This window comes from Talpa europaea (assembly GCF_964194135.1).
Source record: "Talpa europaea genome assembly, chromosome: 6".
NCBI lineage: Eukaryota > Metazoa > Chordata > Mammalia > Eulipotyphla > Talpidae > Talpa > Talpa europaea.
In genome coordinates, this window is record NC_140072.1 from 132,570,588 (window position 1) to 132,598,417 (window position 27,830).

At 38.7% G+C, this 27,830-nt stretch overlaps 1 protein-coding gene across 4 annotated transcripts in view; it reads right to left on the minus strand.

The window, feature by feature from the left end:
• Window positions 1-27,830, minus strand: part of NALCN (sodium leak channel, non-selective) — a gene marked incomplete at its 3' end in the record, with an annotated part of 232,286 nt that overhangs the window by 103,404 nt on the left and 101,052 nt on the right. For all 4 annotated transcript variants that reach the window (XM_084234488.1, XM_084234487.1, XM_084234486.1 and 1 more), the window contains 2 exons: window positions 27,622-27,813; window positions 1,269-1,406 (listed from right to left, as the gene is read on the minus strand). In XM_084234488.1, the coding sequence (XP_084090614.1) occupies window positions 1,269-1,406; window positions 27,622-27,813 (330 nt within the window). The remainder of the gene's footprint in view (window positions 1-1,268; window positions 1,407-27,621; window positions 27,814-27,830) is intronic.

Here is a 27,830-nt window from a genome sequence, read left to right on the forward strand (position 1 = left end):
CTTTTGGATGGACATGACTTAATTCTCCAAGCCTTTACCTGTAGCAGATGCAGCCTTCAGCATGTCTGCTTTCTCAGCACTTACCTGATTCATAGATATTTAGGTTTGGAAGGGACCTCAAATAGTTTAGATGTAATTTGTTTTATTTTAGTGATGCTTGGGCAGAGGTTTGACTCAACGCAGACATTTTCACTATATGGCAACACTATATTTCATAAACTATGAAGCGGCGATTTGCAGTCCCAAGAGCACAGGATTCCAGACCAGGCTGACCTGCGAACTGCTGTCTCAGCATTTACAGGGTGTGTGACCCTGGGCTAATTATTGCACTCCTCTGCGTCTGTTTTATCATCTGCAAACTGGGAATATTAACTGACTTCATTGTTTCAAATCAGGAACAAACATGTAAAACACTTAAACATTTTGTAGCTCAATAAGTAGGAGCAGCTGCTTTTCCCTTCACATGTTTCTAATAAAGCATCACATTTCGGGGTCCTTTCCTGGAACTTTTGACATAATATTAGAGTCCAAGTTTATATCTTAAATACTGACAGCTTTACTATATGGAGATGTATATTTGGCATTAGAAAGACCTCAGAATTATTATCCTCTAATCTGTCGTAAACCTCAATTTATAACTTTTTTTTTTTTTTACAATAAAAATATATTGAGTAGAAACATCTGCTTGTGTAACAGAGTAAATTTTCCCTGGATTTCGATATTCAGTTTTATTGTGCTTTGACAATTTTTGCAGCTCTGTGTTTTATTTCCACCTCCATGGTTTTGCACACATGCACACACACATGTGCGCAAAACACTGAGCTGATTTCTAATTAACAAACTGCACCCTAAAGTCTCCAATTCCTGTCTGCAGTTTAATTACAGCTGAGAAAAAGATGTAGTGAAATTGAAGAGAGTGTCTCTACATGATAAAAAAAAATTAATAATACTGTGATTCTGGTTTAATCCTTGGATCATCTAGGTTATAAATGCTGAGATGCTAATGTGCGATTTCCATGTGGTTTTTTTTTTGTTTTTGTTTTCCCTCACGCACACACTTGAACTTCATGGGGACAATTTCTTACTTAAACCTGAAATCTGGAGCAGTTCTTTTTTTCATAGACATTTAGGATGGATGGGGACTCCCCCTTGCGGACCACTCTACATGTGTTCTCTGACCCTCATTCTGAAATTGAAAAAGGGCCAAAACTTTGTTGGTGTGCATCCCATTATGAATTATATCATTGAAAGAAAAAAGCCAAACTCACCAGCGTGGCAAAGAGATGGTAGAGAATGAAATAGATGGCGACCACAGGTGCCCACATGTGTCCCACGGCATTCAGAGTCTGGTCCATTACGTCCACCCACCCTTCCTGGGTAAGGATCTGGAACATGGACATAAATGCCTACAGAAGAAAAGAATGGAGGTATTAAACACCTTCCCTAAGCCTGCATGCAATTTGAAATTTGTACATGTTGCTGCAAATGGCATGAGTCTGTCATTTTTGATTGCTGAATAGTATTTTATTGTGTGTGTGTTGATAAATACCAATTATTCTTTTTTGAAAGATATTAGATAATTTATTTTTATTTAATAGATTCTGAAGTGGTGGTTTTTTATTTTTTTATTTTTTATTTATTTTTAAAATATATTTTTTACATCATTTTTCATTTTTGTACAATGTATGAATTTTCATCTTGATCCACTCATCTGTTACTTGATCCACTCATCTGTTTTGGGGAATTTAGGATGTTTCCAAGTCTTGGCTACAATAAAAATAAGAGTTCAGGTTTCATGTCGAACTAGTGTTTTTGTTTTCTTTAGGTGGATACCTAGGAGTGGAATTGCTGGACTGAAATCCTATAGTGTTAAAACACTAACAAGGTCAATAAAAATAAAAATAAAATAAAATTAGCATATAAATAAAATAAAATTAGTATAGCAAATTAGTGTATAAAATAAAATTAGAGCTTGAGGACTTTCATTGCAATATTACTAATTTTATGTGATTGGCCAGAGTAAGAACATTCTTAGTTCAACAGATGGCAAAAGCTGAGGACTGAAGAGCCTAAAACTTGATATCAAATCAGTGTGGAAAACTAAAATAATTACCCGGAATTAATATAAACCTTGTTGGTGGTAAATACTATTGAGCAAATTAGAGAAAAATTCAGGAACTTTGTTTACTTATCTTCTTATTTTTTCCTTTAAGCAAGTTAAGTAACATTCCCAACAGATTATTATTATTTTTTTTGCTGCTGAAAACTATTTTTGTAGTGAATTACACTTCATTGTCTAAAGGCATATGAGAACAATAACCTCAATTTTACTTTTATAGCATTCATCTATCAAATTATTTCAGTTTTATTGAAAACATGGCTCTTTTAAAAAGAAATATTTCTAAATGATACTGCTATGCTAAGCAACTTAATAAAGACACTTTCATGATTTTTCAAAAAATTTCAAGGCACAGAGTCAAGATCATAGAAGCCAAGACTGAAAAAAAAAAAAAGATAAAGCACTCCAACAAAATCCAGCTTAGCAGAGATGCAGATTCTCATTGCAAAGATCTTTGCTTAGCTTGATCACTGCATGTTTTTCTTATTAAATATGTGATTATATATACCCCTCTGGATCATGGATTCTATACACATCAGTGGTCCAGAAATGCTTCTCAATGAAATTTTATGATGGTATCTGGGCAAAGCTGACAACTGCAATCCCATGACTCAAATATCTTTATCAGCTTTCGTACACTGAAAACTCAAATTGAATTTCCAGATATTGGCATTCCAAAAAAATAAAGCCCAGGATAATACAAAGATGTAATGAACCCAAGCTAAAGGCCCTGCACTGATAGAATCTTTGAACCACAAGAAACCCAAAAGAGAAAGGGACTCTTTTTTTTTGAAAATAAAGAAATTACATCTTGAAGATGACAGATGACTAGTTCAAAGTCATTCTATTAATTTTGGCACCAACACAAGTAGGTAGCACTCAGGCAATATGTCTCCAAAGTAAGTACATTTCTAAATATTGTATCCTGTGCTTGTTGAAGTCTTGAACTGGGGATAATTAAATTAATTTTTTAAGGCTTAGGCTGTACAATGCCCAGCACACTGTGGACCCATTTGAACAAAGGAGCAGTGAGTTGTTAAATGAATATTCAACTAGTAGATTTTTCTACTTAGTCTTTGTCCATGTGTAAAACACTTAATTTCTCCTTGAGTTAAATTTTCTATAATCTCATTACCCTCCAAAGTGTTTTCTCATGAAAGTATGAAGTTGGTTGATATTGATACTTGAATGCAGCACAACCAAGGACAATCTAAGCTTTTCTTGCCAGGCTGCCTAAGAGAATATTAGCTTTAACTCATCCTAAAAATGCTTCAGAGAATTTTCAACACATCATTTAACCTTATAAGTATGCCAGAACTTATCATGGAGGGCAATTATTTTTTCCCTGGCCTTCCCCACCCCCTTTCTGTTGAATATTTATTACATCCAAAGGCAAGGAAGACAAGTTCCAAAGATGATTCACATAAAAATATCAAATCGTTGTATTTCTTTTTCATGTCAATGTCACCAGTATGAAAATGAGCATTCATCCTGAAGACTCAACAGTAATAGGGCAAGAGTGAAAACACCTTCCAGTATAAAAGGCACTTTACCAGATGAGGGGTTCTTTCTCCAAAAGTGACAGGGATACTTGTGATTAAGCCCAGTAGATTTATTCTTGGAACCTAGAGACCAAAAATTCAGGTCTACCCTCCAGCTGTCTCGGGCACAAACCAACTTAATTTGTTTTCATCTACAGCATTAGCTCTCATGAATACTCACCTATTATGCATTCAGTAAATGCTGTGGGAGTGTAACCTGTTGCTGTAAGATAAGCAATATGGGTAAGAACACTCGGGTTATCCTCTATTCTTTTCAGAGTCTCAGAAGGAAAAAAAAAACTCATTTCCATATAGCTCAGCCACCTGGAAGTTCATCTTGTGAGATGCTGAGAATTATAGTTGAGAGCAAATGTCTCTGTTATAATAGGACTTGTGTGTTTATAGCTGCCTACAGGAATAAGCCAATGACAGGTAGTGCCACAAAATGCTTCCATTATAGGCTGAGAACTAATTTGTGTCCTGGACGAAGGGTGGCTTATCTGTGTTATTAAGATTCTATCCAGAGATTTACATCTTAATAAAGCTATGTTTGAGATTGTGAATCAAGTATGTTTACTGTCTTACATTGCATGGGGGAATCTGTGTTCTTTTAAGAATCTGCCTAGCTCATTGATTGACTGAGATTATTAGTGGTTAGTGAAGGCTTGATGTATTTGGGAGTAAGATGAATAAACACGATTTCTTTTGTCAACAAATTTATCATCAAGGGTGGAAGAAAAATGAACAGACTCACTCTAGGAAAAAGAATGAAAAAATGATGGTGTGTAGGGGAAATATGGTCAATCTATCAAAGAACAACCCAGGGCTAAGACGATCCTCTTTAGGGAGTTAAGGATGACGATTGCCTTATCATGAGGAAGACGAGTACGATTTTCAATGGTGGAGAAAGGGGTGATGAATAAGGGTCCAGAGGAAGTTGTTTCTTTTCTCTAAATCAAGCTGTATTATGACACAGGTTGTGAAAATGTTACTGACTGTCCTTCCTTTCTCCCTACCTGACCCCAAGCATATTGGGTTCCACTAACTCTGTAAGTTCAAAAAGCTGAACTTATAAAATATTGTATATGTTTGATGTATCCATGTATGGTGTCCTGCAAACATAATTAAAAAATTTCTATGCAATCTACTCTGCCATTCCTTTTATGTGTTCTTATTTTGTTTTTTGTTTTTTTTTTTTTTTTATAAATTTTATTGTTATATTCCCCATACAATTGCAGCCCCCCATTCTGACCCCAATCCCTCCCCTCCCGCCCCCGCCCCCCTAAAAGTGTCTCTGGTTCATAGTTTTTTGTTGATTTTGATTTTCACTTTCTTATAGTTATTCATTTTCCTGGTCCCTTATTTAAGTTTTCTAGATTCCTGCTATGAGTGAGACCATCCGGTATTTTTCTTTTTCTTTTTGGCTTATTTCGCTGAGCATGATCCCTTCCAGCGCCATCCATGTTGCAGCAAATTGCATGTGTTTATCTTTTTTGAATGCTGAGTAATATTCCATGGTATATATGTACCACATCTTCTTGATCCAGTCATCTATTTTTGGGCATTTGGGTTGTTTCCAAAGCTTAGCTATTGTAAACAGTGCTGCTATAAACATAGGGGTGCAGGTGTTCTTTGGAATTGATGTTTCTGTGTCCTTTGGGTAAATACCTAGGAGTGGAATTGCTGGATCCTATGGAAGCTCTATGTTTAGTAGGTCCAGAAATCTCCACACAGCTTTCCACAGTGGTTGGACCAGTTTGCACTCCCACCAACAGTGCAGAAGAGTTCCTTTTTCTCCACACCCTCGCCAACATTTGTTGTTGCTAGTTTTTTTAATATGTGCCATTCTCACTGGTGTAAGATGGTATCTCATGGTAGTTTTGATTTGCATTTCCCTGATGACAAGTGATGTTGAACATTTTTTCATATGCCTGTTGGCCATTTGCATTTCCTCTTCAGAGAACATGCAAAAGAATGAAGCTTGACCACCACCTCACACCATACACAAAAATCAACTCAAAATGGATTAAAGAACTAGACATAAGACCTGAAACCATAAAATATATAGAAGGAAATATAGGCGAAACACTACGTGATGTGCACATCAAAGACATCTTTACAGACACATCACCCAAAGCAGTGATAGTGAAGGCAAAGATAAACAGCTGGGACTACATCAAATTAAAGAGCTTTTGCACAGCAAAAGAGACAATAACAAAAACAAAGAAACCCCACCAACTGGGAGAACATTTTTGCACCCAACACTAATGATAAAGGACTGATCACAAAAATCTGCAAAGAGCTGATGAGACTCAACAACAACAAAGAAAATAATCCAGTCAAAAAATGGGCAGAAGAGTGTTCTTATTTTGTTTTAAAAGAATTATCTTGCTGCATGGTTAGATATAAATGTACATAGTTTTATGCAGTAGTTTAGTTTCCTTATTTCATTATATTTAATATGTTCAACAAGAAATCATTGTTTTAATAAATTGAAATCTGGAATTTATTTTGGTACATGGAGTGAGACAATAATGAATCTTACTTTTCAATAGATTATTAGTTGATTTCAGCACAACCTGAAAATTTATATTTCTTTATTAATTTCAAATACTTCCTTTGTCTTATATTGAATAATTACATGCTTTGGCTCTATTTCTATATTTCTTATTCTTTGCCATCAATCTGTTTTATCTCTAAATTTCCTAATAATTCTCCATTTTTAAGAGTTGGTAGGGTTGCTAGCCCTGTCTCAAAACCCTTTGCTTTTAGTATTCTTATATTTTTATATGCTAATTTCTCTGAAACATCCTCTTGTTTTATTCATTGGGATAACATTAGATTATTCTAAAGACAATTAATATTATTCTCAAGTTATCCTTCAATCTCAAGAAAGGCATGTTTGCCATTTAGTAAGTCTTTATTCACGATTCTTAGCAAAGATTACTTCTTACATAGTTTCTGCTCATTTCTTATTAAGCTCATTCTCAATATTACTTTTCCAATCTAATCAAGATGATACTATATGATTAAAACATTACATGGTAAAGAAATCTGATAATGGGTTTCACAATGAATAACAGGGAACAGGAGTATTCCCAAGTGTTTCTTCTTTCAGAGGCCACCATTTTTTTTAGTAAAAGAACTGGGGTGTAGGCCAGAGGGGTGTGTGGGGTGGTGGTGAGAGGACTCATCAGAGACAGAGTGGGGAGCAGAATAGTTATCTACTGAAATACACTGCTAAGGGGAGCAGCGGATGAGACAGGTGAGGTCTGCTTTATCATATGTGGGTCAGCTCCCTGGCCAGGGATCGAATTCACACTGTAGCTGTGATAGTGCTGAAACTCAACCCCTAAGCCACCAGGCAGGCCCCCCAGAAGCCACCACTTTTAATTAATTTTATTTCTACTTCTGGAGATGCTCTCCATATGCCCATTCACTTTAGACATGGACTTCTATGATGTGTGAAGATTTAACTAAACACATCGCTCCTTACTTTCTTGTTCACTCCCACAATTACACAGAAATCTCCATCTTTTGTCCCATAAACTCTGATAGGATGGCTTGCCCTCTTAAGATGAAGGTCGCAGCAACACTGCTCACCCCACTGCCTTCTACCTCTCTCTACCATCTCGTTTCCCATCTTTAGACATGTGCATGCCTTCATCCCAAAGTTTGACAACATGTACACTATATATTTTAGTCACAGTTGGGTCTTCCATGCTTAAAAATGCATTGGCAATTGATATATTAAGAGTCAGTAAGGTTGACTATGAAAATGGAGTTCAATACTGAGTCCAATAATGTTCTAGGATAATCATACTTCTCCCCACAGACTCCAGTGTAATGACAGGTCTAGAAGGTCAATGTGCAAGATGAAAGAGCCTTTTTCTGACATTCCACAAATTGCTCAGAATTTACATTATTGGAACCATCACTTTCTCATACAATTTTTAGTATATTTATTTATTTTTTGCTGAGATTTTCTAATGGTTTTGCACTTGTATCGTTGGGAAAACAAATATATGCTTTCTTCCTTCTAGCTCAAATAGCTTCCAGATTTTCACAGTTTTACCTGTTGTTTGGAATAAATTCCACTCTTACTCTTCTACGGATGTTCTTATTGGCGCCTTCAATTACCTAGAAACCATTTAATTTTTACTTCTACAGGTAATTTCCTTGGAGTTCTCTTTCTACCTGTCTTAATTTGGACTAATTAGCTTCCAGACCTGCTCTACCATTGTCAAAATCTCCATTTTTAACATTTCTTAGCTACATCTTTTTATTTTCTTTCCCCCATCTATTTGCTATATATTTTATTTTATTTTTAAAACATTCTTGTTTATTATTTATTTTGAAATATAGGATTTCTCTCCTCAGGTGTGATCCCCAGTTTTCCCACCACCAAAGTGCCCACAGTCCTCTACTCCACTCCACTGTGTTGCCTCCTCTCTCCCATCGCCCCTCCATTCTTGGCTCTCCTTCTCTGCCTCTTTCTGTTCCCTCCTGCTAAAAAATGGATGTAAAATCTGAAACCATAAAATACTTAGATGAAAGCAGAGTCAAAAAACTCCATGACATAAACCCCAAAAACATCTTTGCAGACTCATCTCCAGCAGCAAGGAAAACAAAGGAGAAAAGAAACAACTGGGACTTTATCAAACCAAAAGGCTTCTGTACTGTGAAAAAGACATCTTACTGAATGGGAGAAAAAATTTGCACACCATACATCTGATAAAGGATTGACCTCAAAGATCTACAAAGTATTATACAACTCAACAAAAAGAAAATAAATAACCCAATCAAAAAAATGGGCAGAAGAGCTAAATAGGCACTTCTCCAAAGAAAACATGCAGCTGGTCAACAGACATATGAAAAAAATGCTCATCACCACTTATCATCAGGGAAATGCAAATCAAAATCACAATGAAATGCCACCTCACACCTATGAGAATGACCCACATGAAAAAAACCACAAACTACAAGTGCTGGTGAGGGTGTAGGAAAAAAGGAACCCTATTCACTGTTGGCCCAACCCCTAGGAAAGAAGTGTGGAGACTTCTCAAAAGACTAAAGATGGATTTACCATATGACCCAAGATTCCACTTCTAGATATTTATCTACAGAGCACAAAAACACTAACTCAAAAGGAAACCTGCACTCCAGCGTTTATTGTAGCCCTATTTACAATAGCTAAGATATGGAAACAACCTAAATTCCCCAAAGCAGATGAATGGGTCAAAAAGATGTGGAACATGTACCGTATGAAACACTACTCAGCAATCAAAAAAAGATGATAACTCATGCAGCAACATAGATGGAACAGGAAGGGATTATTATAAGCTAAGTGAGCCAGAAGAAGAAAGACAAATACCAGACGATTTCACTCTTACGTGGAATCTAAAGAAATCAAAGGATCAAAGACAAACTGTAAGACTGACCCTTGAAAGTAGACCATGGATCTTTTTAATTTTTTTTTTCATGCTTTAAAAAGTTTTGTTTGTTGAGTAACAATGATTTACAACACTGTGTATGCCTCATCCCCAGTTATTAGAGTCCTGCTTCAATTTGTCTGTTAGGTTTTCTTCTTTGGTTCTCTTTTTTCTTTTGCTATCTCAGTCTGAATAGAAGGGTTTTCCGGAAGAGAAGTATGAGCGGAGACCACGAGCAGTTATGCTTGAAATCCCAGGCTTCAGATATTTCTCCAGTCCAGGTAGATGCTGCAGATCTTTACTGCAATCTGTCCCCAGGTCCTCTCATTGCAGTTCACTGTCTTTGAGCTGTTGCCCTCACCCTCCTTCTCCAGGTGGGGGCAAAGACAAGTTGACTCTGTTTAGGTTCTCTGTGTGGGGAAAATGGCATTACTCAGGCTTATTTTCACCTCCCACCACTAGCCTGTATGGCCACAACCTGCAGCCTTGTTTTCCTCCCAGGTTTCATTGCCCACATGTGATATTGTGTTGGTACAAGAAACACTTGGGAGCTTGGGAGCGTGAACACAGGGCGTAGGCACCTATGATTATGGACACCCGGGTCCAAGAGGCCTGAGAGCATGGGTGGGGCATACCTGGAAGTTTGGATGCCTAGGGAGAGCATCAGAGATCATTATGAGGAGAGACTGAGAGAAGAGACAACAGACAGAAGCCAGAGAGAGTGAGCTCAGAGATCACGGGGCTCAGTTGCTGTCTCCCTGACTTGTGGTCTGCTGTGAGTCTGGTCCCCTGATTCAGCATTAAAGGTCTGTCAAAGATATCGAAGACTCCAAAATTCTCTTTTCATCTGTCTGAGTCAATAGTGAACCTGGCCGGCCCGGGATGGCTGCACCAGGAAATTGTGACCTTTATCATTTATCTCCCTAGGACTCCTGTTCCCTTGTGGCCTCTGTTTCCTTCTTTTCTTACTTTCATTTTGTTAAATTTTTGCTTATTATGGAAAATACTACATTTTCAGAAATTAAGATTATTTTGCTTTCACTCTCAAGATTTCCTCCCAGCCGGAAAAAATAAAAATGGTGAGACTTAATAGTTTCTCCTGCCTCTGGTAAAATGGACTTGAACAAGTGAATTCTACATTTGAGGGGCTGCTGTGGTCTCTCCAGGCCTCTGAAGCCCCGCATGTTCCACTCCTCAAATTGAGGGCCAGGAGTACATGCTTTCGGATTTGCTTTGCCAATTTAATTTCTCCTCAACGTCTTCTGGAAGACAGGTTTAAAGCACGAGTCTTGAGTGTTTTCATTCTCTCTCTCCCTACCTTCCTCTTTCCTAGTGGCTACTATTCAAAGATAATAATGTGAAATTATGGCCTTTCCTTTGTGTGTTATTGGTGTGTAATTTTTTCCACACCGATAATCATCTTATTCATTTCCTTAGGTTTTAGGGACACAGCATCTGTGATTTTGCTCTATTTTGCTATTTTAGCCCTCATGTTCAAACCTACAGACATAAACAGGGCACACAGCTTTGTCTGCAAGTGATTTTTGTTTTCTGTTTCTAGTGACGTAATCACATATTCAACACCCCTATATAGGTCAATGCCTGTTCACAGCACAGGTGTCTGGCTGCAGCTAATTGAATAAGGGGTGAGCAGTTAACCTGAGACCTGGCCAGTTGCAGTTGAAGTGGTTTGGAACAAGAACTCTGCCTCATCAGGGAGAGCTACATTAATCAAACCATCTCTAATGAATGTCAAATGAGAGGGGCCGAGGACAATCCTGTCATTAGCAGCAGGATCTGGAGGAGAATGCATGAAAGGAGATTGGCTGTGCATCTGAGTCGGTGCAGCGGAAGGGTCATGCAAGTTATACTTCAAGGAACATATTCCAAGTGTGCACATATTCCAAGGAAACAATATCCCTGAAAGAACAGAGGAAGTGTGTGTGTGGGGGGGGGGGGACACACACTCAATAGAGAGTCTGCAGTGCTATTCACTGGGTGGGAAGAAAGGCTGTGAAAATCATGAACTCAGTGAGCTCCTCTTTCTGATTGGATTGTTTCATATTCCTTGGGTAGGCGGGGCTGAAATAAAGCGTGAGAAGAGAGCAGAGGGATGCCACAAAACGAGAGTGTGAGGAGTGAGCTGTTCCAAAGGTGATGAGGCGGAAGCACATCCCCCAGCAGAGAAGAAGGGTCTCCTTGTTACTGAAAGAGCGTGAGCCCAAAGCACAGAGCCACCAAATTCTCTGCCCACCCACTTGGGCTCCTTTGTTGGCTCTGTTCAAATTCCTGATGTGTAAATGCTGCAGTTTCATGGTGGGGTCACAGAGCCTTCCTTTTTTCTCCATCATCTGTAACTGGCCATCGCATACACCCAACAGCCTTTAAGTGCCAACCACATACTGATGACCTACAGTACCTGCATGTCCAACCCCACATCCAGAATCAACTCCCCATTGGCCCGTGGAGATCTTCCAGCAAACTCAAAAACTTGTCCCAAACGAAACTCTTCAAGCCACACTTTCCAACCCTTTTCTACTCCTTCAAACTACTCAGGCCAAGGGCCTTGCAGATGTCTTTAGAGCTTCTCTTTCCCTTGCATTATATACCCAAAATGTCAGAAAACCCTGCTAAATCCCTTATAGGAAATGAATCCTAACACTTGGAGCTTGCTAACATGTTTTTCATATCAACATACTAGTGTATTCATTTATTTCAAATTTTCTTCAATTATTTCTTTAAATATACCTTTTTTTACTAATAAAATATTTAAAGGAAATCCTTTTAACTATTACCATAAATAAAATTCTATATCCTTTACTATAAATAAAACTGTAAAATTAAGAATGAAAATATTATTAAATATTAACATTATGTTTATCCATTTTTTGTTAAAATTTTCACATTAACATTTTTTAAATTGAATTATTTTAAAGATAGAGGTTATCAAGACTATAATTGAAAATCTCCATTTTTTTTCAAATACATTAGTTGATATAGTTGTAATATCTTTTTTGTTTTTGTTTTTTTTTTTTTGTTTATACATGCACTGGGTACAGTCAGAAGCGCGGGAGGGTGAGAGAATTCACCAGAGCCAGAGTGGGGAGCAGAGCAGGCAGAAGGACCGAAGTACACTGCTGAGGGGAGCAGCGGGTGGCAGGAGAGGTCTGCGCGCCATGTGGGACCCTCCTCCGGTGGCCGGGGAGCAGCCAGGGATCGAACCAGCGCCGCAGAGGCCGCGGGCAGCTTCGCAACCCAGCGCTCAACCGCTGTGCCACCGGGGAGGCCCCTAGTTGTAATATCTTTTGTACTGTCTTTCCTCGCCCTCCTTGTCCTCCTCAGAAATAACCACTATTGTGTAATTGCTGTTTATCTTTCTCTTCTATGTTTTGGAATACTATTCTTATGCACAGTATATAGTGTGGTTTCCTTTTTAAAATCTGCATCAGCAAAGTCATTACTGTACATGTCCTTCTACAACTACTTTTTGCACTTGACTCTATTTTTTTTTTCTTTTTTTCTTTTCTTTTTTTTTTTAAAGATTTATCCATTCAGGCACACAAGAACCAGGGTACAGGCCAGATGTACGGGAGGGTGAGAGGATCCACCAGAGACAGAATGGGGAACAGAACAGGCAGACTGACGAAATACACTGCTGAGGGGAGCAGTGGGCAAGACAGGAGAGGTCTGCTTCACCATGTGGGATTCCTGCTGCTGACCAGGATCAAACCCGCGCTGCAGAGGCTGCGGACAGCCTCACAGTGCGGCACTCAACCACCTGTGACACCAGGGGAGGCCCACTTGACTCTATTTTCAAAATGTATCCTTTGATGTCAACATGTGTTGACTCAGTTCATCTTAACTACCCAATAGCAACCACCCTATATGTTAACTATCATCCTATGTATTAACTATCCAATATCCACCATCCTATGTATTTGCTTCCATTTATTCACCCACTCCCTATCTGAAATAAACCATTTATAGTAACTGTATAAGGTCTAATACAAATTTTTAAAACAATCGCAAATTCTTACGCAATTATTTAAATAGAATTGTCTTCCTTTGATCGTGTACCTTTTTCAAATGTGTGGTCAGGGTCATAAGCAAGGGTGAGAGATTTACTAAATATGTTTGCTGAAAGATTTTAAAGAAAAATATTTGTCAGCTGTTAACAGTACAGAAGATACTTATTGTACTACCATCCCAAGTTGCATAGGTTCTCTGTTGATTCATGCAAATGAAAAGAATTTTGGAGTCCTCCGTATCATTTTACAGGCTTTAATGCTGAATCAGGGGACAGAGTAGTAGGCAGGGAGACAACAAATCAGACCCTAGCCTCAGCTGCCATGAACAGAGAGCTCAGGAACCCCTTTGATGCCCGACTTCTTGGCCCAGGTGTCTGTATTTACATAAATACATGCCCTGTGCTTTCTAGGCTCAGGTGTTCATAATTATAGGCACACGTGCCCCATGCCCACACCTCTTGGCCCTGGATGTCCATGCGGGTAATGCAAGACTGCAGGTGGCAGCCTAGAGTACGGCAGCTGAAGGTGGGGAAGAGCCTGACTGAGCCACTCCATTTTTCTCTACAGTATTAAAGTATGAATTTTTTAAACAACCACAAATTCTTTTATACAAGTATTTAAGTAGAGTTGTCTTCCTTTGATTGTGTACCTTTTTTAATGTGTTCATTGGCTTTCCTAAATTACTTCCGACTTAATGTTTTTTACTCTGTATTAAAATACATGTGAAGCATGCATTTCTTCTCCTTTTAGAAAGAAACATAAAAGACTTTAAACGTGGTGAAAAATACATCTCCACACCATCGACATACAACTTACATTTTACACTATAATTTGCATCATTTTATCTATCTTTAGCTGGTTTCAATAACTTTTTCTTTACAAAAAATTTGCTTTCAAGATAAAATGCACCTGACAACTTACATAGTAGTTCTACCTTTTTAGAGAGAGTCCCTGCTGTGTCTTACTACCAGTCAGCCCTGAAATAGAAGGCTCACCTTGATGCCATTCACTGAGTGTAAAAGTGACACCTCCTTTACTTTAATTGCCTTAATTATTCACCTACTCACTCTCCTTGTTTCTTTTTCCCCACTCAAACAGCAATGATACATAGCTTTAGCTTCTGAAAACCCACCTGCCTCATGACCCTTTCTTATTTTGTTGCAGAGTTCCTTTTATTTGAAACATGCTCAACTATCCAAAGCTTTAACAATATTTGAAGTGCCTTAGTGAATGCCAGACCTTCCTAATGTTGGTGTTTAAAAAAGTACCTTAGTTGGCAAAATCACAACTGAAAACATCAAGGTCATCTGAAGAATGAAGGGTTGGGGAAAATGCAATTAAAATAGCATTCAGTGTATTTAAAGACCTTCAATAAATAAAAACTTCACGAGCCACCATTTACGGTGGTCAAACTAAGCTGCCCATAAATACAAACTGTGGATATTAAAACCTGGTGTAAAAACATAGATCCCGGGGGCCTCCGTGATGGCACAGGAGTTAAAGACAGTGCTATCAAGATACAGCCAGCCACTGCAGCAGAGTTCGATCCCCGGCTGGCCAGGGAGCAACCCACATGGCACAGCAGACCTCTCCTGTCTCGCCCACTGCTCCCCTCTGCAGTATATTTCAGGGGATCTGCCTGTTCTACTCCCCACTCTGTCTCTGATGAATCCTCTTACCCTCCCGGCCCCCGCACCACTGGCTCACATCCCAGTTCTTGTATGCATAAATAAATAAATCTTAAAAAATAAAAACATTAATTCAAAAGGGCAACTCACCCCTATGTTTATAGCAGCACTATTTACAATAGGTAAGCTATGGAAACAACCCAAATGCCCCAAAATAGATGACTGGATCAAGAAGATGTGGTACATATACAGAATGGAATATTACTCAGCAATCAAAAAAGATAAACTCATGCAATTTGCAGCAACATGGATGGAGCTGGAAGGGATCATGCTCAGCAAAATAAGCCAGAAAGAAAAAGAAAAATACAGGATGGTCTCACTCATAGTAGGAATCTAGAAAACCTAAATAAGGGACCAGGAAAAAGGCTAATTATAATAAAGTAAAAATCAAAATCAACATAGATCTCAAGTCGCAGCCATCATCAGTGGCCAGTTTCTAGTTCAAACCCTCTTTCCTGTTTTAGGTAGAACTCCATGGTCCATCAATTCAGTAATACCCTTCCCAGTCCCCCAGACTCCATCCTTCTGTCTATTTTTGCCAAACTCTCAGGAAAAATGCCAACTCCTAGGTCAATCTAGCTCTTCACAACTGCACACGTTTTCCCCACTATCAGGAGCTCACTTCATCTCTTGGCATTATATTTAATTGAGGTATATGTACATTGTTTCTTCAGACATAATGTTAATTCACACTTAATAGATTATAGTATAGTGCAGATGTTATATGCACTGGAAAACAAAAAAAAATGTAACTAATTTTATTGCAATATTAATTTATCATGGTATTCTGGGGTCAAGCCATAATACACTGAGGTTGCTTGTGTGTTCTAGCTACAAGTGTCTGCTACCCTATGATCTGTTAACTGGCACTGACAGTTGACTGGCACTCTATGTTTTACACACTGTACTTTCAGTCTTTTTTCTCAAACTATATCTTATTTGTAAAAATTACAGAAAAATGCTGCAGTGACTATCTTGTTACTAACAGATACAATAAATTACCATTTGGTGCTGTCAACTCAGCAGAGTATTTATTGAATAAGCAGTAACATGGCAGTGCCAACAAGCAGAGTGACAACAGGGAGCTGTGTGTAAATTAGACTGTGTTCTGTGTTAGGTCAGCATATATACTGGACTCTTAAAGCACAATTTTTCATTGACTTATTTTGGGGTAGGGCCCTATTGGGAAGAGATCAGTTATTAGAGATTTCAATGATAAAGTTTTGGAGCCACACTGGGCTCCTTACATGGACTCTTAGAATTTGAGATCTGCTGAAATCAATTGTCTTTGGTTTCATAGAAAAGCAATGTGCAAAATATTAATTTCTCTAAAATGATTACTCTATTCCATGTGATTTAGAAAGAAATAAAATTGAGACTAGAAATTTCAGTTAATTCTGTGATTGCCTTTTATGTTGGCAAGACCAAATAATTCTTTGCTTTTCATCAAAATGAACCCATATTATTTATTTTGCTTTTATAATTTCTAAAAATGCTTGTTAGCAAGCATTCCATCTAAATGAATAAGAGAGGGAGGGGGAACCTGTTTATTGGTCAAATTTTAAATTACTATGAAAAATTCTTAACCGAATCTAGACCAATATAATTGGCCTTAAATGTCAAAATGAACTTGAACATAATTAGAAGCGAAGCAGATATTAGAGGATTGTTCTGCCTATTCCAGCAGCAAATTGCTTTAAGTAGAATCTACACTTAAATGTAATTTCCAGAGTAAAAGCAAAAATGGCAGAAACTCATTTGCAAAAGCCAGTGAACCTTTTTTTAGTTATGAAAGTGTGTGTAGGTGTTTCCACTTGTCTCTTTTCTTTTAAATGGCCATGCTTGGATTCACTTTTACATATAGCACCATAAATGACATGTCGATAGAATCGTGGATGCATGCAATCCCCTAGGATTCAAATGATTAAAATGATGGAGAAGAGACTCCAAGCAGGACAAGATTTCTATGGTGCATGCACCTCCCAAAGCAAAGTGTCTATTACTGAGAGTCCTTTTTGCAACCACCCCATTGAATTAGTTACTGCCCAGACTGTAGCTCAAATTGCAGGTGGAGAAGCTAAGTCCAGCTTCAGGATTAAGCTAAGTTTATAGGTAGCAAACAATGTTGCTGAGTCTCTAGGCTGGGGATATTACAGGTAAAAGACACCCCCATATCAAATCACCACTGATTCCCTTTCATTTGCTAAATGACTCACACAAACACTACATATGCCTAGTCTAAGTAATATTTTCAATGCTTACTCTCTTTGTCTAGCCTGATCCTAGAATGTGATCTGGATCTCCATTTTATACTTGCCAGATTAGTAAAAATTGGTATCTCAATATGTGTGTGTGTATAATTTTTTTTTGCTAAAATAAGCTTCACTCATTAAACATATTTTTCCATAGGAAAAGGACATCACCTTTTCATTTTCATGAGAATCTGAAATTGCAGAATGTATTTTAATAATACAAGTAATTTCATACATAAGTGTTAGAGTTCTTTTATTAGAATCATTTATCTGCAGGAAAAGTATCAAGATGAACTGAATGAACTTACATTTTTTTTCCCTTAACAATCTTCCTTGCAGAGCATGATATTTTTAGTTGAAAGGTATACTTCCCACCGATTATGTTAAAATAATTTTGAAATGTAACCATCTAACTGACAGAACAAACAGCTGTGAAAATGAGACCTGGAGATTTATGCAAATAGGGAGACTTCTGAATTAATTTGCTTCATAGAACAGAGTGTTGAGTTTCTTGGGATATTTATGCCCTATTTCTTAATTAGTGATGTTGCTAATGTCAGTCATATTACATTTTCATAATGTAAATGATATGATTCATTGGCAAACATGGGCTATAAAATTGCAGATGAAAGCTGATATCTTACTATTGGTGCAATGAAGATTTAGTAACGTATACAAAATAGTGCTCAAAAAACACAGATGTATGTCCTACTGTTAAAGAAACAGGATTTATTAAGAAAACTTGTGTAACTAAAACACCTCAGAGTTTATACAGGGAACTTCACAGTGTTTCTTTACTATCATTTGTAAAGCTACACTCAAGAACAAAGTTTTTCTCTTTGGCTTCAAATAGAAATGCTTGCATTTTTGCATATTAAAATCCCTACACTTTAGACATGGTGTTTTCTTATTGCTTCCCCTTTTAATTGGTTTTGATAGCTCATTTCACTGTCTAGAAAAAAGTTTTACTGAAAATTATCTTGTCTGCTTTTTTCTAGGATGAACATAAATTTCAAAGTCTTGCTTCTGTTTTGATAGTGCTTACCAAGTACTCCAATGTCTTGAACATAAATTGGATAGTGTTTACCAATCACTATCCTTCTGGAATGACCTGACTTTAATACAGCTTATTTTGCAAGTCATAAACTAAAATGTTTTGTTGTATAACTAAAATTAGTCTTATTCAAATTGCATATTTTTTTAGGATTTATTTATTTATACAAGAACCGGGGTACAGGCCAGATATGCGGGAGGGTGAGAGGATTCACCAAAGACAGAGTGGGGAACAGGCAGACTGACTGAAATTCACTGCTAAGAGGTGCAGCGGGCGAGACAGGAGAGGTCTGCCATGCCATGTGGGTATCTCCCTGGCCTGCCGGAAATTGAACCACGCTGCAGAGGTTGCGGACAGCTTCACAGCACTGTGCTCAACCTACTGTGCCACCAGGGAGGCCCTAAATTGCATGTTTCAGTTAAGAGGATAGCATGTCTAATACATAATTAAAGATATCTGTAGTGAGAGATCTATCTCTATCTCATCTATCTAAATATGTATTATTTTCTTCCTTTAAAACTTTACCTATTTATGTCTCTGCCATTTTTAAAATGAGATGAATTTTTCTTACTGATGTGTTATTATAAATTAAGGTTTTATATCTATTTATCCACCACTTATCTATCCCTATGAACTGGGAATTTGTTCATTATAGACAGTATGAAAATATCAAAAGGTATGAAGAATAAAATAAGCTACTTGTAACTTAAGCAATAGATTGTATATATTTGGGGAATTTGTTTTAGAATTTGAAAGTGCTACCAGTTCTTTTAAAGGCATATGTATGTATTTCAAACAAAATTTAATCCAGCTGTAAATACAGTTTTGTATTGTGTTTTTCTTCATTTTTTTTTGTCATTACCACGTATGTCACTCATGATGGTTTTTATTCATTATTCTGTAAAAATAGTTTTGGCAACTATATAATAAAGCACCATATTCAAAGTTTACTTAGACATTCTATATGCTTGGTCATTAAATTAGTCTTCCAATTTTCACAGTGGTAAATAATGCTACAAAGACCATTATTCAAAATTGGAATTTTGTATGTATCTCTGGCTATTTTCTTGGGACAAATTTCTCAAAATACAATTAGAAAAGAGTAAAAATCTTTTGAAAGTCTGGATATCTAATGAAAAACTGATTTCCAGAAAAGTTACAAGGACGGGTCATCTGCAATAGTGAGGATGCATCTGTCCACAAAGCAGGCACAATCATCTTTACCTGAACCCAAAAGTAACAAAACCCTTGTCCACAGAATATGTTCCTACTGACATGTTTCATAATTTAAGGCTGAAATTTCATGTTTTCCTGTTTTTAAAAATAACTTCTGGTGGTTAGTGTTGCCTTGTTTAGAAATGAAAATGTATCCTTCTTTTAGGCCTATAAAGTCCTTGGCTACCTGGGATGAAAGGCAATTTTCTTATTGTTTCCTACGTTTTTGTATTTCCAATAACCTTGCACCAAGTCATCAGGAAGGTGTTCTAGTACTTAGTATGAAGGGCTTCTGGTCTCCCCAACCTTCCTTGCTCAACAATGTCATTGGAATGCTGTCACTGTCAAGTTTTTTTTCTTAATAAATGGGGTTAGCCCATTCATCTGTCTGTTACCCCAAAGCCATGACATTTTCTTTACTGTAATCCTTTCCTTTTTCTTGTGGGTTTTCACCAAACTTTGATGCTGGATCTCACCTTTTTTTTTTTTTTTTTTAATAACATCTCTAATGTGGGGAAAATACTTCTTTAACAGGGTTGTTTTGAGGACTGCATTAGACACTGTGCAGATGTGTGCACCCACAGTAATTACGCTTCCTGATAAAGACCTTTGGGGGGAATGTCCTTGTGGACTTCATCAGGAATTATAATACTTCTCGACCAACTAGCTTGGTTGCACCTCATGATCATGGTAGAATTTATGTGAACATGCTTATCTACTTATCTAAGTAAATGTTTGCTAGGAAAATCAGAGTCACAAATGCACCCACACCTCAGGAAAGACGGAGACCCCCAAGGTGCACTTTCCCAGGTCTTATTTACATGCCCTAGTTGGGGTCTCACTTTTACTTCCATTCTAATTTTGATTTTGTTTTCACTTTAGACAAATTCTTTTAAATTTTCTTTAAATTTATTTGACCTTCCTGTGCTCTTCCTTGAACACATTAACTCCACTTGGGGAAGGAGGCAAAACAGAATAAACATTTCCTGCGCTGCTGTGTTGCCAGCACCTTTACGATTATTTCCTCATTTTCTCTCCTGCATCTTTCCCATTTGGTGCCACATCCTTCCCTAATCCCGGATTGATTTTACTTGCTGTTTTCATGCAACCCGAAAAATGACCTGTTTTATTTCCCGAGACACAGGAAATGTGACATTTATAGAGACACTTAGTGAAATTCTCTTTTTGGCTGTTCATGTTAATACGCACACTTTTTTGTGAAGTTGCTAGAGTTTTTCTTACAGCAATAAGTTTTTATTACAGCAAGACATGGCTGTGGGATTTTGGAAACCCAGGTGGGATTTTGGCCCTTTTCCCATTTTCCTGGGAATCTGAACTGAATTGCTGGCATGTAGGAAGCTAATGTAACAACAAAACCAAGCAACAACAAAACACAATAGGTGCAATATCACGGTGCTAAGCCAGCACCAGCTGCCAGACTTCTCTCTGCCTCCAGTCCCTTCTGTACTGTACAACACAAGATCACGAGAGGCTGCCGCTTCGCCTCCATTTGCCTCAATGATTCCCAGTGAGCCCCTCACTTGCCCTCTGCACACACTTGCCCTGGGCTACACACGTGCTCACTCTTGTGCACTCATATACCTTATCCCATTGGGTTTCCTGGAAGTTACGTTTTAAAATTGACTTATGGAGAAGAGGTTGGAAAAGCTGGCGAGGCATCTGCAGAGGCAGGAGCTCGGCCTTTGGTTCACTGGGATTCCCAGTCTTAACAGTCAAGGGTGGGCGTGGGGAAAGGATGAACTCTGCAGTCATTAAATAGTCCTGTTTTTAGTTCTACACACAGAATAATTAATAAGCTATTTAACATACTGGCGATAATTTGGCCATTTGTTTTATTTTTCTGTAATACAGTTTTCACTTTTTGCAGAAAGTTGCAATAGGCTGATTAAAAAAATTCTGTGAAATAAGCCAGAAAGAAAAAGAAAAATACCGGATGGTCTCACTCATAGCAGGAATCTAGAAAACCGAAATAAGGGACCAGGAAAAAGAATAACTATAAGAAAGAAAATATCAAAATCAACAAACAACTATGAACCAGAGACACTCTATGAGGGGTGAAGGGTGGGGAAATGAGGGCTTGGGGTCAAAATAAGGGGGTTGCAATTGTATGGGGAATATAAAAAATAAAATTTAAATAAAATGTGAAAAAAAATTCTTGTGATGTAACAGACTAAAAAAAATAAAGTCTATGGTATAAAGTGTCAAAAAAAAAAAAAAGAAAGAAAAAATCAAAATCAACAAGCAACTATAAACCAGAGACACACTATGGGGGAGGGCAGGGAGAGGAGGGATTGGGGTCAAAAGCGAGGTGCAATTGTATGGGGCATATTAAAAAAATAAATCTTAAAAAAAATTCTGCAATTCGTTTTGGTGCAACATGCAAAACTGAACACTTACGGGCCAGTGACTGTCCCTGTCGTTTACTGAGGGACTCATGGCTGGGCTATGTGGCTGCTGCTGGGAACTCAGTGTGTCACGGTAAGTAGTTGGGTTTCCAAGTAATTTAAGAACAACACCAGCTGCTCTTACTTGGTGACTGCCCGTTACACTGCAGACACAGTGTGAACTGGTTTGCATGTATGAAATAGCTTAACCCTCTCAGAGACTTCTACTGTTTTGTTTTTATTGATGGTGAATGGTAGACAGCCACGAGAGAAAAGGGAAAACACCTGACTACAGGTTGTATTTTTTTGTAGGCAAAATTCAACCAACCAAATATTTAACAATATAATTACCTTAAGTTCATCTTGAGTAACGAAGACACACAAATGCCCCTCATTGATGGCTCTCACTTATTTTTCAAATTGGCTCAATGGAATACATTGATTATTAAGATAATATTAATGTCACATGGCGATTAATAATTAGAAAACTGCAAATAAGACGATTGATAGGAAACCATCAAAACCTAATGAGGTGCAAAAAAGGTGCTCCACAAAAGAGTTCATTGCTGGAATTAGGGGTAGGGATATCAGGATTCTTTCTTCCCCGAAATGCTCGAATCCAGTAGCTGCGGGTCAAGGACACAGACATGCACCAGCAGGAACAGCAGGAGAAGGTGGCGTCTCGGTGTGACTCATGCCGCATTAAGCCTCCTTGAAGAGGACATGCATGAGCAGGATGCTATTTTCTCACATAAGTCACTGATGAATCACCACAAAAATAAATTTAAAAAGGAGCAACAAAACCCCTGATGCTATAGCAGACAGGAAAAAATTTGCATTTATAGGTTTTTTTAATGGGGGGTGGGGTGGGATGGTGGGGGAAATGATTACATTAGGCTACATCATTGAATTACTTTAAAATGTAAGTTAAATTGCTAGTTTGTGTCACAGAGCAGTGTCCAGGCCTGGGTGACAATTTGGTCTGAAGCCCCAGATGCGACTGCCTTGATCAGACTGTGGACAGTTTAATACAATAATGGCCATAAAGAAAAATGAAATATCACTTCCCCCACTACCTGGGATATGTTGTAAATTCCTCAATTGGTCTTAAATTTTCATCTTTGGTCAATAAAAAGAATTTTGGTCAGTGGAAATACCTCCCCAGAGAAATAACATTTCTTCCAGTACAACCCTCCTCGAAATAGCTCTTCAGCTATTCTCCAGGAACAGAAATAAAGAGAGGAGTAAAAATCTTGAATGGCTCCCCTGTGTCCAACACCAGCCACTGAAGACACTCTACAGCCCGACTCCAGCCTCCCCTGCAGTTGTTTCTCATCCTTCCCTCACTGGCCCAGGAGCTTCTCCAACCTGTGACTGACTAATTCTGTTTTCCTTGTATGTCCTTTCATCTAACGTCATAGCCCAAGTCCCTACCACTGAAATCATATTCATTCCTAAAGACAACTCTTCCTAAAGCTTTGCAGACCACCATCTCCTCCTCTTAATCAAATTAGACAACATTTGGAAGCACAGTGCATAGCACAGAGTAGGTTCCTAGGATTTTTAAATAATTTGTAGGACATCTTTGATATCATAGTTCACAATCTGGTTCCATTAAATGGAAATGAAACTCCAGAGTGTGTCTACTCTGGAGTAAGTTGACTTCTTCCTTGCATTCTTGAATACGCAGGAGGCTAGATATCACACAGGACAGCACAAAAGGTAAATCATGCAATGTTCATGTGAACAGAGCATAGTATGTGAAATGCGACCTACAGTTGCCTATGCTACCACAAGGGAAATCAATAAAATAATGCCATATATATTCATATGAATAAGTCTTGCAAATGTAGGGCTGAGCAACAAAAAGCAATTAGCAGAAGAAACAGTGCAATGTGAGATCAGACGAGGCACACATTATGCAAAAAGATAAATGACTGAGTTGACGCCTATATATGCACTAAAAGCATATGATTGTGCTGAGGACAGAACAATCAAATCTCAAAAGTGTTTCTCTACAGGTGGGGCTGGCCCTTCAGATCCCTGCTAAAGTGTTTGCTGCGCTGTGTGTGGTCACAAGGCGACATTTTATTATTCCTTGCATCTCTTTGCATGTCTGAAAAATTACAGGAAACATCTAAATATATGAAAGATGAAACAATAAGGCAAATGTTAAAGGTTGTAGAAAGATTAACTGAACTAATTATACAACTGAATATTAAAACAACCTTGAGTTTACTAAAAACGTAGACAAACTCTAACCACATCTGGCAAAGAATGAAAACAAACTTAAAGAACAAGTTGTTTCTCCACTTTTTCCAGTGGAAACAACTAAAAGTATGATTAGCCATTGTGGAAGTGATAGGAAACAGGAAAATTAATTTGTAATTAAGTGTTTTCTAGTGCTTGCAGTTTATAACTGCTTTGGAAATGGTTTTATAAGTGAAAATTCAATAAAGCAAGTAATTAATATTTACAAATGCAAATTCAGAAAACTCTATCAATAAATAATAGTAAAATTAAAGTATTTCAAGTTACGTAGTGTATTATTTATGAGTAAAAAGGATCTCTGCTTGTAGAACTGCAAAATAAATGAGGATTTTTTATTATTATTTTAGTGGGAAATTAAAAGGCATCAGACACAGAGCCCACTGAGAATATACAGAATTTATGGCACCTGTCTTGGTAACTTAGAGGCAAGTTGCTTAATATGGCAATGAACTTACAGATAAACTGAACAAAACTGCAGTGAAACTACAGAAAAAATGCTATTTGTTTTTGTCTTTGGTGCGGAGACACTAGTGAAACTTGTCTATGCCTTAGGAATCTGTCTTAGGAAAGTGGATCGAGACTGTTCTTATAATCCAACCTATGAGTCCCACCCAAACAGGAGCGACTGGATACAGCCTCCCAACAGGGCAGGATCTTTCTTGTTATTTCAATTTATTTATTTATTATTTATTATTTATTTTGGTGCGTCTCTTTGGCCTACATCCGAAGAGAACCACATCTGTCTGTCTGTCCGTCCGTCCATCTTTAAACAAACTGAAATATCTCATGATATTTCCAGCTCTCTGTCTCCAACCTCATGCGACTTGCCTGGAGACACCCTGTCTGTCTGACACCCTGACTCCACTCTCTGATGCTCAGGTCACAGGGAAGAGCCCTTCATGGGCTGGAGGAGAGCAGCCCACTGCCAACTTTCAAACACTTGGGCTCGCGTGGAGACAACAAGCTGTGCGCACAAGCGCTGATGGTGTACAATGGAGAGGAACGAGCGACCTGGGAAGCAAAAGAACAGGCACCTCCTTGGTGCTGCCCCTGGGCAGGCTGCTTTGCAGGTACCATTTGGGCCTCGGGAAGGAGCTGGGGCCCAGATGGGAGAAACAAAGCAGCAAACCTCCTTCTACCTCCTGCCTGTTGACAAAGTTTGTGCAGGGCAGGTGGAGTTCTGGGGGCAGAGATGAACCAGGGCAATCTTGCCCTGCTGATCGTTGAGGTTTTTGTGGTTGTCTCCCCAATATTCATATCTTCCCATGTGATTAATCTAAGCGAATCACTCTGATTCTAGTCATCTTGCCAAGTATTCCTTGAGAAATGACCGACTTATCCAATGACACCAATGCCAGCAAACAAGTCTGCTGGGGCTCAGGGTGTGGTCTGGGAAAGTGGCCCTTGCTCCAAAGTAGGAGACCAGGCAGAGATGACCTACTTCCTCCTCTAAATTTTTTCATGAAACCTAGAGCTGTTGCACCCACATTTCCTAACATAAGAAGACAATACAAGGAGAAGTCAACTGCCAAAATTGGGTGTCTTAAAAAGATGGGTTCATTCTCACACAGCTCCAGACGCTGGCCGTCCAAATTCAAGGTGTCAATCACTTCTTGGTCTTTTGGTTAAGATCAAGGGGAATCGGGGTGTGGGCAGAACATGCTCCCTCTCAAGGCTTTAGGGTGAATCCTTCCTCACCTCCCTCACTTCAGGTGCCTGCTGGCTGTCCGTGGGGCCCCCTGGCTTCCAGATGCTACTACCCGCATCACAGACCGTGTGACTGTCTCCTCCCCGAGTGTCTTTGCATCTCTGCTCTGTGTGTGTCTGTGTCCAGATCTCCCCATTTTGTAAAAGACCAGTCACTGATCAGCAGTCCTGATGGGGCCCTCAGCACCTCTGGCTGTTTGATCCCTACCCTTAGGGCCTATGTGCCTTGGCTGAAGCCAGACGCCCAGATGGCCCAGGCCAAAGTAACGATACTATAAATAATCACCGCTTTTTTAAGTTCCCATTTTACTTTGAGATGTGTCATGTGATTACAGAGTTTGTTCTCCTAATGTGCTGAGCTCTGGATGATATTATCATTAGTCCACCCACCTCACCACCCAGCCCTGGATAATGAGGGAGGCATCGCATGAGGAGGGCAGGGAGACAAATGAGTGTTGAACAGAAACTTAGCGGCGCCTGTCAGGTGTTTTCAACCGGTTTCCTGATAATTCCCTACCAGGCAGGCCCCATCCACTGAGGGTGCTTTATTTGACTGGGGATGATAAAGCCCACTTTCTGTCGTCGTAATATTTTTAACATTTCTTTTAAAATTTGATGATTTCGCAGGGATTTAACTCTTAATTGCATTCATGTGAGAGGAAGAATCCACTTCCTCTGGTCCTGGCTCGCCCAGCGGGCTGTCAACACTGGCAGCGGCTGAATAACGGATGAGGCCTGCGTGCTTGTGGCTTTCATTAAGATGGTCAAAGTAATCGTGCAGAAAGGAGCAGTTGAGCAACTGGAGATCTGAAAATGGAATGCTACTTGGTTACCGTGCTGGCTGGGAAAGCGAGCGAATCCCGCAGGGCTAAGTCGGGTGGGTCTCGAACAGTTCGGCTTAAACTCGTAGTCCAGCTTCAAACATATTATACAGGATATAATTTTCCTTTCAAGCCGTCCAAGCCCAGAGTGGGGCTGTCTTTTATATTATTCAATACACTCAACGCTATGAGAAAAACACTACTTTTACCTATACTTGGTGATGATGACAAGATTGTGCCCTCTGTCTTAGCACAAGATCATGAAAACATAACCCAGGTCAGACAGTCTGTTTGGTATAAAGACAGATACCTCTATCCTCAAAGCTTATTTTTAAAAAGATACATTAAATGCCATTATTACCCACAGGGTCTTCTTGCCATATATTTTAGCTTATGGTCTTACTATTTTAGCATGTGGTGAAGACAGACAGTCAGATAGACAGACGGACAGATTCACTTTTTGGTTATTATATATTTTTTCATGTCTCTAAATCCACAGGAGTTAATGTGAGGCTCATAGGGGTTGTGTCTTCTATGTGTTTTCTGCTTACAGCTTGGTCGCTCTTCAATTTCCTGTTTAGCCTAAGGGAACTGTAATGAGAATGTAGAGGCACGGACCAGGTGACCTTCTAAAGAGATTTCAAATCTTAAGTTTACGTATTTTGTGACACAGAAAATCAAAAGCTTCCTTCCAGAATAGATCTGACATGAAAATATATGACTGGAAAGTAGATTTTAGCAGATTATTCCAAAAACAATCTTGTAAACTTCATTTTGAAAGTCTGCTAGATTATTATTTGTAGGTGCAGCTTTACCTCACTTGCAGCTTTACTGGTTTCAGCCTCTGGTTGTATTAGATTGTTTCCAGAACATTAGGAGGGACGCATGACCTGATGGTGTGAAATGAGCTCGACTCGACTCCCTGTACCTTCAGAAGAGGTTGTTCCAATATCACAATGGAATCAAGTCCACATTATCAAAAATGTGACACTGTCTGGAGCCACCAGGAAAGTGAAATGGCCTTGATGCTTATCACGATTACTAAAACGAAAACAGCAAATTCAATAGACAGGGTTCTGGACTCTTACCCTGGGGAAGGTGGTGAATCTGTCCAGTTCTTCCACAAAGCAGAACATTTGCAGACTGATTGCCGACATCACAATCAAGAGGCTGGCGGTAAACACAACCAAACTCCCAAGCTTTTTCCCAGGACCGAATATCTTGTACACAAAGTCTTCTAAGGCCGGTGAAATCTTAATAAGTCGCACAACTCTCAGAACCTAGGAGAGCGGGAGAA